This window comes from Bombyx mandarina, chromosome 13 (genome assembly GCF_030267445.1).
Source record: "Bombyx mandarina strain Sakado chromosome 13, ASM3026744v2".
Classification (NCBI taxonomy): Eukaryota; Metazoa; Arthropoda; class Insecta; order Lepidoptera; family Bombycidae; genus Bombyx; species Bombyx mandarina.
This window is the reverse complement of record NC_143220.1, coordinates 8,776,826-8,789,617: the sequence shown is the minus strand read 5'-3', so window position 1 is coordinate 8,789,617 and position 12,792 is coordinate 8,776,826. Positions and strand designations below refer to the sequence as shown.

Genomic DNA, 12,792 nt, shown 5'->3' with positions numbered 1-12,792 from the left:
TGGCTTAAATAATTTACAGTATAAGCTATATCCGGTCTGGTAGATACAGCCAAATACATAAGGGCACCTATAAGGTTCTGGTAAGGGTACTGACTCATAACATCATTGTTTACACTGTTGGGTTTTTCTAGTTTAACGTTCACATCCATAGGTGTTGATATAGGTTTACAATCACTCATACCATAACGCTCTAATACTTTATCTATATACGCACCTTGCTTTAAATACACTTTATGCTCCTTATCACGTGAAAATTCGATACCCAAACAAGTACTGATTTTGCCCATATCCTTCATTTCAAAGGAATTAGATAACTGACGCTTAACATCATGCAACCACACCTCATCATTAGTAGCTAGGATAATGTCATCTACATAAATAGCAATTAACATCATTTTTTCATCCCTTTGCGCAACAAACACACAAGGTTCTTGTGGTAATGCTTCAAAACCAATATTCTTCAACCTTCCTACTAACTTTTTATGCCACTGTAATCCTGATTGACGCAAACCATACAAAGACTTCTTTAACAAACACACATTATTCTCACACTCATTCAATGCTTCGTTCCAGCGTTTAGCTGTATGAAGTATATTCTTATCTCTTATAATATTCCTTTTTGATCCAATATTTTGGTTTGCTAGTACACTTTCTAAGACATCTGATAGTTTATCTGGTATTTCCATGAATACATCTTCTTCGAGAGTACCATTCAAGTAAGCTGTTACTACATCCATTTGATGCATCTCTAATCCTAACTCAGCTGACACTGCAGCTATGAGTCTCACAGATGAAGACCTTACAACAGGAGAAGAGGTTTCGTAAAAATCCTCCCCTGGCCTTTGAGAACATCCCTTTGCGACAAGCCGTACTTTCTTCCCTGTATTCTTTGTTTGAAACACAAATCTGCTACCAATCACTTTTCTATTTTTCGGTCGTGGGACTATTTCCCATGTAACATTCTTTAATTGTGCCAAATACTCGTCTTCTAAAGCCCTTCGCCATTCAGGTTCGTCATCAGTCTTTTCTATTTCTTTCCATGTTTTCGGTTCAATGATCGCAATTCCAGCTGTCGTTTCTTCATTATCTACTTCATACTCTGATTCAGTTTCATTCTCTGTACTGTTAGTAGCTGGTTTATACTCTTTGCGCGGTCTTCCCACTAAGCCAGTACGAACTATCCTTGGTCTTCCTCTCCCTCTCATGGGGTTTGTTTTTCGATCTTCCTTCTTCTGATCATATCCTGTCAATTCAACGACTATCTTCGAATTATCAAAACTCTCTTCTTCGTCATTTCGTATTTCTTTATACTCATGACAGAATGCTGTCTCGTTCATAAACTTCACATCGCGAGAAATGACGATCCTTCTAGTCTTAGGATCATGTATTCTGTAAGCTTTAGACTCAGTATCATAGCCCATAAATATTCCAAGCTCTGAACTTGATTCGAATTTTCCCTTCTGCGTTCCTTTGTTTTTATAATACGCTTTCGATCCAAACAAGCGCATGTAGATTACGGTAGGTTTCTTTCTTTTCCACAGGGTAAATGGTATTTGACCATCAAGAGCTGCAGTTGGGCACCGGTTCCTTATGTAATTAGCAGTATTAATTGCTTCAGCCCAAAAAACAGGAGGGCTTCCCGCCTGACGCATCATACAACGGGCCATCTCTAGCAGTGTCCTGTTCTTTCTCTCCGAAATCCCGTTCTGCTGAGGCGTATAAGGTGCCGTCAACCTCCGTCTTATTCCTTCTTTCTTCAAGAAATCATCAAAGTCTTTGTTAATGTATTCTCGACCGTTATCGGATTGTAGATTTTTGATCTTCTTTCCTGTCAATTTTTCCACGTAAGCCTTGTAATCTTTGAAAACTTGAAGTACGTGGCTTTTATTAGCAATAAAGTATACTTCACACCATCTTGCTTTGTCGTCGATGAACGTAACAAAATACTTTTTACCGCCCATAGACTGTTGTCTCATTGGTCCGCACACATCAGTATGCACGATCTCCAATAGTTCACTTGTACGATCTTCGCTTCCTTTAGAAAAAGGCGTGCATGTCTGTTTTTCACTTATACATATTTCACACTCTGACAATTTTTCGTTGTCCTTCAATGATAGGCCATGGACAAGGCCATTTTTCGCCATTGCCTTTAAATCACGCTCGTTAAGGTGGCCGAGGCGCTCGTGCCACATATCTATAGGTTTTTTCACCATTTCAACATTATTGACATCATCTTGGCTCATTCGGACGTGGTATAAGTTACCAACTCGATCCGCTCGCATATGAACCTTATTATTGTCATCTATGACAATTGCATAATTTTTATTGAAGCGAACTTCAAACCCGTGATCTGTCATCTTCGCAACTGATAATAAATTGGTTCGTAGATCCGACACGTAGAACACTTTTTTAATATCAACATGGCGCTTTTCGCTGCCTGTGTCTACCATAATACTGACTTTTCCTGAGCCGCTAATTTTTGTAGTTTTACCATTAGCCAAATTCAAGTCTGTATCAACTCGAGTAAAATCTTTAATCAATTGTTTGTTATTACACATATGTCCCGTACATCCACTGTCAATACACCATACAGGAGCTCTCTGCTCGGCTATCATCACCTCTTTGGTGGTACTTACTAACATATTTGTCTTGTGCTCATCATCACTATTACATTCTGCTTTATGTGAGCTTTGTTTAAGCTTACTCACGTTTTTAGTTCTGCACTCTCTCGCCATATGCCCAAGACGACCGCAACGATAGCACTCAATGTTTTTATTTGTGTGCTGTTCGAAGTTCTTCTTCGGGTTGGCATTTGATTTAATGTTGGTACGCTTGACGAACATAGCCCTCTGGTCTATTATCTTACTCTTCCGACCTTCATAATCCTCGATAATCTTCACTTTCAGTACATCAGTTGATGGTAAATCATCACGCGATTCCATTGCTGTTCGAAACATTGAGAACGATTCCGGTAAACTATAAAGTAATAAAATAGCAAGCAACTCATCTATCACTATCAATCCGATTTCTTTAAGCTTCTTAACACAGTCGAAAAAATCAGAAATATGTTTTCGTATGTCTCCATCTTCTGGCATACGGTTTAATACAAGTCTCTTTAGTAATGACGCTTTTCGCGCTGGCCCGCTTGACTCATACATAGATTTCAACTTGTCCCATATTGCTTTAGAGGAGTCTAAACCATCCAGTGCAATTAACTCGCTCGGGCTGACAGCTAACAATATGTCCGATTCGGCTTTTCCGTCCATTTTATTCCATTCAGAATATTTAGAATCTGAATGTATTGGTTTAGGTATTTTTCCTGATACGTATTCCCACAAATCATTCTTCTTCAGAATAGCTCGCATGTGAATCTTCCAGGTGTCATAGTTATCACCCGTAAGTCGATCAATCTTAATATTAGAAGTCATTTTGTAGTTTCTTCAACTTCAAAAAATCAGGAAATAATTGACACAACGGATTACGCCTATTAAAACAATTAATCGTTAAATCATTTCTATTTCACTTTCTGCAAACGTCCTGGGCCCATAACCTGTTAGGACGTGCATAATTAGAAACAATTTAGTAGTTCAATCGTATTTCATAATTTTCAAATTAACATTATATTCTGACATATATCAGTTCGCACATACAATCATAGATAAGTTTGCTCATCGAACTTTACCTTATTAACATATTTTAATGATACTTTATTGGCCATGTATTTTAGCTGTTATTATTATTATTGTATTTTCTTGTTCTTCTTCAGTCCTTTCACTCGCAATGTTTCGAATCCTATATAAATAGTTGCAGTACGGCTTCGTCGGGAAAGATTTGATTGTGCTGGTCGCGACATGGCTTTCTTAATGATTACCTGTCACGGCACAATAAATAGAAATTCGAAACAAACACATCAACCGGTCAACTTCAAAATTCTACTATAATTAACCACACATTACGTTTAGCTGTCAGTTGCATTTCGTTATTCCATATCAGATGCGTTTTGTTATACCACGTTTTATGTCACGTCCCATGGGAACGTGATAAAAAGTATCCTATGTCCTTCTCCTGATTCTAAGCTACCTGCCAACCAATTTTCAGCCAAATCAGTTCGGCCGTTCTTGAGTTATAAATAGTGTAACTAACACGACTTTCTTTTATATATATAGATAAAATAAGCAAAGTAGAACTGACCTGCAGCAAGTAGAGCGTGTTGTTGAGTAAGAAGATCGCCTTCAGCGCGTCCGAGTACTGCTCGCTCTTGTTGCGGAGGGCGAAGTTCAACTGCGCTAAGACTTTCCCTGACAAATCGGAATACGGTTCAAACTTACATAATATTTATATATATATTTCTTCTGTGCGCGTGTTTGTCACTAAACTCCTCCTAAATGGCTGGACCGATTTTAATGAAATTTTCTGTGTACCTTCAGGTGGATTCGAGAATGATTTAGATTTACAAATCAGCCCTGCAGATGGCGCTGCAGTCGGTATCTAGGTTATTTATATTTCCTAGAAATAATTTATATGGCAAAACAACGTTTGCCGGGCCAGCTAGTATACAGTATTTTATTGTTAACTGAAATTGTAACGATTGTTTAGTATGATAATTAGTTTGTTTGATTATCCAATTCGCGTCCTATTGTGTTCAATTCTGTACGAGCTTTAACAATGCAAGATGATGTACCAGATGTACAAACACACACAATGAATAATAAAGGATCAAACAATTTTTCGAGATGCATCGTTTTGGTTTGGTTAGAGAAAGAGGTAGACGTAAGAAGAAATGGATGGATTGCGTGAAAGACGATATGGGTATGAGAGGAGTGAGCGAAGAAATGTTATATGATAGAAGAGTGTGGAAGGAGAACAAATGTTGGGCTGACTCGAGATGGCTGTGAGAAATGACAACTTCAAACAAACATTTCCTCAGAAATGCTCTGAGGAATTGTTTGAGATGATTCATAATCTCGTTTTTACTATTGCACTGCCCGCCACTGGAGTAGAGTTCATCCATACTACCTGGAGCCACTGCGGTCATCCACAGTGCGTTTCCAGAGATCTTTTTTGCCACGTACCATCCGGCTATGGAATGAGCTCCTCTCCACGGTGTTTCCCGAGCGCTATGACATGTCCTTCTTCAAACGAGGCTTGTGGAGAGTATTAGGCGATAGGCAGCGGCTTGGCTCTGCTCCTGGCATTGCTGAAATCCATGAGCGACGGTAGCCCGTCACCATCAGGTGGGCCGTGTGCTGTTTGCTCGGGCAATACAAAAAAATGATGATGCATCGTTTTGGTACATGAAGCTTTCAGATCCATTTGTCTCACATAACGTACGCGCGTGTGTGCGTGCGTGTGTGCGCGCGTGTGTGCGCGCGTGTGTGCGTGCGTGTGTGCGTGCGTGTGTGCGTGCGTGTGTGCGTGCGTGTGCGTGTACGTGTATGCGTGTATGTGTGCACGCGCGTGTGGCCCCCTCGCATCGCCTACAGCTGTGTCGGATGTCGGCGCACTCACTCATGTAGACGGCCAGCACGGCGGCGTTGCGGTCGCGCGCGGCGGGCAGCTGGCTCACGGCGCGCTGGTACGCGGGCTCGCCCAGCAGCGCCGGCCCTGCCCCGCGCGTGCCGTTAGTACAGAGCCCTCAAGTGTACTCAAGTATGACTCGACAGACTTGCAGTAGACAGTGGCCTGATTTCACCCCTGGCATTGCTGAAGTCCATGGGCGACGGTAACCACTCACCATGACGTGAGCTGTGTGCTCGTTTGCCTACAAGGGCAATAAAAAAAAAAAGACATGAGGACACACGTACGGAGTGTCGATAATGTCAGTCTCACGAATTGTATTTTGGTACTTATGTCTGTTTAGTACTGCACGAGCCACTAGGGGTGTTCTGAAGCCGTTTCCTTTTCACCGTCACGATCTTCCTTATTAAGGATAGAGGACCCTTTACCATAGGAAACGATTCTTCGTGAAATTGCAGATACGGACGATGGGATTATCGACAATTAGGTGCGTCTTCAGTTCATGTCCTTGACAACAATGGTTATAACAAATCAAATGTTCATTATGGGCATTTAGGGATGTGCAATAGTCACCGATGGCGTGCATGTACTGCGCCAGCGCCTGGCAGTGGGCCAGCGCGGCCAGGGCCAGCTGGTGCACCGTGCCGTCCACCGCGCCGCTCGCGCCCTCCGCCCGTATGCGCCCCACCCACTCCTCCAGCGCGCGGACCCCCTGCACACCAGACACCCGGATCACTCCACACTCCACACACGGACTCAGAACTCCCCGATCTCTCTCATTAAGCTTTACAAATGTTCTTTTAATGATGGCCTAACGCTAGCTTTTGTGATAGTTATCAGTCGTGGACTAGGACTAGACTAATCAATTTGATTGTTTTGTTACATGGGTATGTTACAAGGCTATTTCGATAAAGCGACATGATACGGGAACCCTGTCATCGTGGTCGCCAGTAATTACATAGCCTGCGGACCGAATGATTAAGCAGTTGACGTCGCCCAAAACACGTCATCTTGGATCCTCCCAATCCATTAACGGCGCTTTTAGGTATCACAAACACCGGTCATCATTCTCGTCGAACCCTTTGCTTGTAACGAAGGGCTCGGCGAGTAAATTAACCCTCAGACATAGCCCACCGAGTTTTTCACCGGATCTTCTCAGTGGGTCGCGTTTCCGATCCAGTGGTAGATTCTGCAAAGCACGGCTCTTGCTAGGGTTCGTGTTAGCAACATCGTCAGATTTGAGCCCCGTGAGCTCATCTACTAGCCCGGCGACGCTGACATTGTCTCTCTAGACTATCAACTTAGGTAGGAAAAAAAAATACGAGGTATATGCTTCTAATAAAGTCGCAAAGCATGGTTAGGTGCAATGTGTTGAGGGTACTGACGTTCGTTTGACAGGTGTGCAGGATGGCGTGGAAGGGCGCCGGCGACGCCGGTGCGAGCGCCCGCTCCAGGTCGGGCTGCAGGCGCAGCAGGCGGCAGTATAGCGCCCAGCACGCCGCCGCGCCGCCCCCGCAGCGGTGCGCCGCGCGCCGGCTGCGGCCGCACACGCGCTGCACAACAAACATATCTTGTTTTTATAGTTCTAAACTACCAGATATGTATAGTGTAGTGTTTACCCAAGCCTGTTCACGTTCCGTATACAATGCCACAGTATTTATAGTCTAAGACGTTGTACAGGCGACTGCATAAACCTTACCTTTCTCACATCTAAGAATTAGCTATTGGAATTGCCAATTGACTTTTGCTGCATATAGTATATGACAATGGTCTTTCGCCTATTATTTAGTAGAGTGTAAGGTCGCGTCGTCCGTCCACCGCGTTACGCTGGTCACGTCACGTCAGGCGGCGTCACGTCACCTCAAGCCGCGTCACGTTACGACAGGGCGCGTCGCACCTCGTCACGTACCTCTACGTCGGCAGCCAGCAGCGCGAAGCAGTCGGCCAGCACGGCGTTGAGCAGGGCGGGCAGCGCGGCCAGCGGCACGAGGCCGAGCAGCGCGCGTTGCTCCGCGCGGGCCAGGCGGGCCACGGCGCTGGCCACGCTGCCCGCCACCTCCGCCTCCCACTCGTCCAGGGCCTCGCTGCCGGACTCGTCTCCGTCTACACAACAATTCATCTTCATAAAGTAGATGTCTGAACCCAAAATCTTACTCTATCATAAGATTCGCTATCAAAAGTAAAATGCACACAGCACTAAATTCAATGTTTGTTACTCAATATCTTTGACATCATATGACACACTTGTGTCTCGTAAGAGAAATCTAATTCCGAGTTTAGCATATTTTCATTCTAAATCAAATGTGCGTAATTTGCAATGGCCTGCAGCAAAGCAATGAGCAAGCATCGTGGGAAACCTTGAATAGGCCTATGTCTAGCAGTGGACGTCTGTGGGTTGATGATGATGACAGACTGACCTCAATGTCAAGAGCACGAGGGATGACCTTACGGTCACTATAGCTCGAGGGGCGAGACCGATGTACCTCAGAACAGCTAAACAAAAATGATCCAAATGCGATCGAACTCACATTCAGCGATGGACTTGCGTGGCCCGATGGCCAGCCCGGTAGACTGCTCCAGGGTTTGGGAAGCTTTCATCATGATCTTGTTGGCGCGCTTCTCCAATCTACAAATGTCATGGAGCTCGTGGTGGATGCGTGGCAACCGGTCTGTACATACTGGTGGTAGAACCTCTTGTGAGTCCGCACGGGTAGGTACCACCACCCCGCCTATTTCTGCCGTGAGCAGTGATGCGTTTCGGTTTGAAGGGTGGAGCAGCCGTTGTAACTATACTAAGACCTTAGAACTTATGTCTCAAGGTGAATGGCGCATTTGCGTTGTAGATGTCTATGGGCTCCAGTAACCACTTAACACCAGGTAAGCTGTGAGTTCGTCCACCCAACTAAGCAATAAATAAAAAACTTGCAGCCGACACGCTCCCACTCACACACACGGCGCGGGCGGGGAACACGTTAAGTTACAGACCATAGACATATCATTGATTTTTTTATTGCCCTTGTAAACAGATGAGCATACGGTGTACCTGATGGTGAGTGGTTACCGTCGCTCATGGACTTCAGCAATGCCAGGGGCAGAGCCAAGCGGCTGCCTGCCTATTAATCAAAATATACTACAATGTGACTCCTTCATACATGGTTTCAACATCTCCCTCAGTCTTAGCAGAATTAATTTTCGCTTACATTGGTTTATATACACACAAAGCATTGTTGATATCCCAACAGCACTGTCAATGTGTGCCACGTTGTAACCATACTAGTTCGAGGGATGAAACTGAAAATTTTATCCCCTCCCCTCCAAGGTAGGTATATCAACATCGTGTGTGTGTGTGTGTGTGTGTGTGCGTGTGTGTGTGTGTGCGTGCGTGTGTGTGTGTGTGCGTGCGTGTGTGTGCGCGTGCGTGAGTGTGCGTGTGTGTGTGCGTGTGCGCGCGTGCGTGTGTGTGTGTGTGCGTGTGTGTGCGTGTGTGCGTGTGCGCGCGTGCGTGTGTGTGTGTGTGCGTGTGCGCGCGTGCGTGCGTGCGTGTGTGTGTGTGGGGGTGCGTGTGTGTGTGTGTGTGTGTGTGTGTGTGTGTGTGTGTGTGTGTGTGTGTGTGTGTGTGTGTGTGTGTGTGTGTGTGTGTGTGGGTGGGTGGGTGTGTGTGTGTGTGGGGGGTGCGTGTGTGTGGGTGTGTGTGTGGGTGTGTGTGTGTGGGTGTGGGTGCGTGCGTGCGTGTGTGTGGGTGGGTGGGTGGTTGTGTGTGTGTGTGTGTGTGTGTGTGTGTGTGTGTGTGTGTGTGTGTGTGTGTGTGTGTGTGTGTTGTTTATCTTTGTTCTACTCACACTTTCTGTATTTTGCTGGTGCGTCTTTGTGACGTGCTGTCAGAACGATTTAGTAGATTTTTTGCTCTCTGTGAATAATAAATAATAAGCATTTTTCCTTGTGATTTTTATAATACAAACGTATTGTATTAACGTACACTCGTACTTAGCGTACTATAAATATACATGAGTCAGTGTGCTTAGTGCGATTTTTTTAACGTTCTCGATAACGTCAGCATTAACCCAATTTTATATGCAGTCGGAACACAGCCCCTAGCGGCAGACATAGGCTTTCACGCTATCGAAAACGTTAAAAAACTCACACTTAGCACACTGATGAGGAAACTTCTCTAATACAATTGGCGGATAGGTATTAGCACAAGTCCGTACCATGAGCGGTGAAGCGGCCACGGATCTCTCCCGCAGGTAGTCGCGGAAGGCAGCGAGGGCGGCCTTGGCGGCGGGGGCTCTGGCCGCCATCAGGGCTGCAACGGGAGCCCGGCCCGCCGCCGACAGCCAGCCCGCGGCCGCCCGGAGCGCCTCGCCCTGCACGCTGCACGACGACGAGCTGCCGCCCACGCTCACACTCTCCACACTAGAATCTACAGCGACCACCCACCGACCGCACCGAGCAATGTACTCTATATGTGTAAGAAACTATATTTCTTTATAGTACACTAGCGATAGCTAAACTATATTTCTTTATAATACAAAGCCTGTCCCACCCTTCAAGCCGGAATGCATTACTGCTTGCCAGTAGAAATAGGCAGAGCGGTGGTACCTACCAGTGTGGTTTCACCAGACGCCCACACGGGCAGGAGGGCAAAACGCACTACATCATATAACAAATCATCAAAGTACCTTCTTCCAATGCAATCATATCCATAATTGCCGTGGGCGAAAGAGGTCTCGTGTTACGATTCAATAGCTCTTCAAAAGCACTTTCCAGTTTTGATACTCCCGTGTTGTAGAGTTGATTCTGATATTAAAAACGTAATAGTTTGATAAACTGACTGATAAATCTTTAATAGATATACATTTTTAAAGTTAACGTAAGTAGTTTTCCAATTACAGCACAAGAGCGCATTATGCGGCATAATGCTGAACCAAGCTTCAGCATAATTCGGCATTGTGCGTCACTGAGTCGCATTATGCTCTGTAATTGGAAAACTACCTGTATTAGTTTTGTTTTACACAATGCCGAATTATGCTGAAGCTTAGTTGAGCATTATGCCGCATAATGCGCTCTTGTGCTGTAAATGGAAAACAGGGATAGCTTATTAAATATTCGAGTAAATATTTCCTTGAAATGCTATAAGGCATGTTCCATTATTTTTGCATTACAAACAAAACAGAATACTGCGGGGCATACAGAGTAATATAGATATAACTTAACTACAGTGATCACACTAGCACAATACAGCCATTAAAAAAGTTTTGCGCTTAGTTAATAAACTAAACCAAAACAGCATCTGTTTCACTGCTATCCGGAGTATTTTTGTAACTTTTGTGAACGAAAATATATAAATAAATACAAATAACTCACTATATTCTCTAGCTCAACACTCTGTGGATTATTCTTATTGAAGTACGTCTGTGCATCAGCCAGCTTATCCAAAGCCTAAAATATAAAAACATAAGCAATAATAACAATAATACATATACTATTCTATCCTGGCTCACATAACTATTGTCACGTGGCATATTGATTCAATTATTATTGTTTCAATATGTTAGTACACTGTTAGGTAGCAAAAAGCTTAAACTAACACCTTAAGAAATTTCAATGTTCAGCTGGGTTTGGGGCCTGGTGTAGAAATCAGTCACTCTTACACTATAGCATGTATTTTCAGCAGATTCCTCACTCTGGAGTCTTAACCACCAGTGGCTTGTGGCTTAATATAGCTTGTAGTTGTAGACACAACCATCGGCAGCAATCAAAATTTTGTAAAGTATTTGTTATAAATGCGGTTTTAATCTTTTGTTGAAATAATTATTGTATATTTAATATAACATTTTACTAAATGTATTATTATAATTAATAATAATGAATACAGCATTAAATGTATCGTAATACACATAAAATAATTTAAACTGTTTTTTATATCAGGCTACAGGTGTCCTGAGCTATACTTAGGCCTCCATCAAGAATCATTACAATGACTGGCCCTGCAGTGCCCACTTCTAATGGATTTCCTCAATCTTCAACAGGTCTAAGCTCTGGGAGGCCCACTTTGGGTTTACCAAAAATCAATCTTTGACCATACCTCCAAGTAAATGTTGAGTGTCTCTGTAGTTGTTGTATGTGGACCTGCTTGTATTAAATCAGCCAGTTCCCTCGATACCATGTAATAATTGATTACATGGTCTAAAGCTTTTGCCGTTCGCTCCATATCTAAAAATATTTATTGTTTTATTTCTTTCTAAGCTTTTAACAAGATTACTAGAATTCAATATCAACTGCATGTTTACAGCTCACTTTAATGGATCATATGGTAGTACACCAGGTGCTCTTGTGCTATTATTATAGGTGCTATTATTATGAGTAATAATATTTTGTAATGTGGTAGACCAGGAGGGTTTATTTAACGTTACTTACTTTGATGTACAAGTTGTAATCTTGCAGTGTCTCCATATAAGGGCAACACAGCTGTCTCAAGTTGTTGGAGCCTTTGCTCACATGCGCCGAGCACATTACATACATCATTCGCCAGTGTCGTACTCCGGTTTGCAGCCGACTTCAGCTCTCGTATATTCATGATCTCCTTAGAACACAAATATTAAAAATGAAAATAAAGTATATATTTTTTATTTCATTTTCAATTTCATTGTTTTGTTTAACAATTTATTTTATTATTATTTACTGCAATAGAATTGAAAAGTTGTTTTATTGTGCGCTACTATGATTACCCATGAAACAAACTTTCAATTTGTAGACTTGTATATACTGTGAATAAATACACAGTGATATAAACCTAATCTCCAAACTGTAGTTTATCATAAAGTAGCACATGATATTGCACAGCTATGACTAAACAGTGCCAAAACTAAAATAAAATTAGTCGGTAACTCAATAGTCACTATTAAGAGGGGCGTTTTCATTGCACTGTATTTTATATCCTTCAAATTATTTTATTATAATCTAGTCTTAAGTATAATACATAGTCGAATAAAATTTCATTTGGCAGTTTTTGTAAATATTTTATTTAACAATGAAAAATGTCTTTATTCTATTCAAATCCAAGTAGCTTTATGTACCTTTCGTAACTTCATTTCTATTTCGAACTTCTTCTCAACAGCGTACATTTTGAATGTAACTGAAAGCACCGTAAAATGAAGTAGTTGAATTGATTTTATATCTTTAAGCTGCGCTAACACATAACATTCCACATCTCAATTCAGCTGACGATCAAAACTATTCAAAACAAATCATCTGCAACTGCATTGACTTTTGTTG

The 12,792-nt window shown here is 42.8% G+C and overlaps 1 protein-coding gene across 2 annotated transcripts in view; it reads right to left on the bottom strand.

The window, feature by feature from the left end:
* Exo70 (exocyst complex component 7) overlaps positions 1-12,792 on the bottom strand; it is a 19,258-nt gene extending 6,466 nt beyond the window's left edge. The window contains exons 1-13 of one of the 2 annotated variants that reach the window (XM_028183715.2): positions 12,594-12,792; positions 11,935-12,100; positions 11,603-11,730; positions 10,882-10,956; positions 10,197-10,314; positions 9,726-9,937; positions 9,357-9,424; positions 8,046-8,143; positions 7,427-7,620; positions 6,903-7,070; positions 6,091-6,229; positions 5,509-5,604; positions 4,192-4,298 (exon numbers count right to left, since the gene is read on the bottom strand). In XM_028183715.2, coding sequence (XP_028039516.2) covers positions 4,192-4,298; positions 5,509-5,604; positions 6,091-6,229; positions 6,903-7,070; positions 7,427-7,620; positions 8,046-8,143; positions 9,357-9,424; positions 9,726-9,937; positions 10,197-10,314; positions 10,882-10,956; positions 11,603-11,730; positions 11,935-12,100; positions 12,594-12,641 — 1,617 coding nt within the window. In that variant the 5' untranslated portion in view covers positions 12,642-12,792. The remainder of the gene's footprint in view (positions 1-4,191; positions 4,299-5,508; positions 5,605-6,090; positions 6,230-6,902; positions 7,071-7,426; positions 7,621-8,045; positions 8,144-9,356; positions 9,425-9,725; positions 9,938-10,196; positions 10,315-10,881; positions 10,957-11,602; positions 11,731-11,934; positions 12,101-12,593) is intronic. The other variant, XM_028183717.2, reaches the window with a different exon arrangement.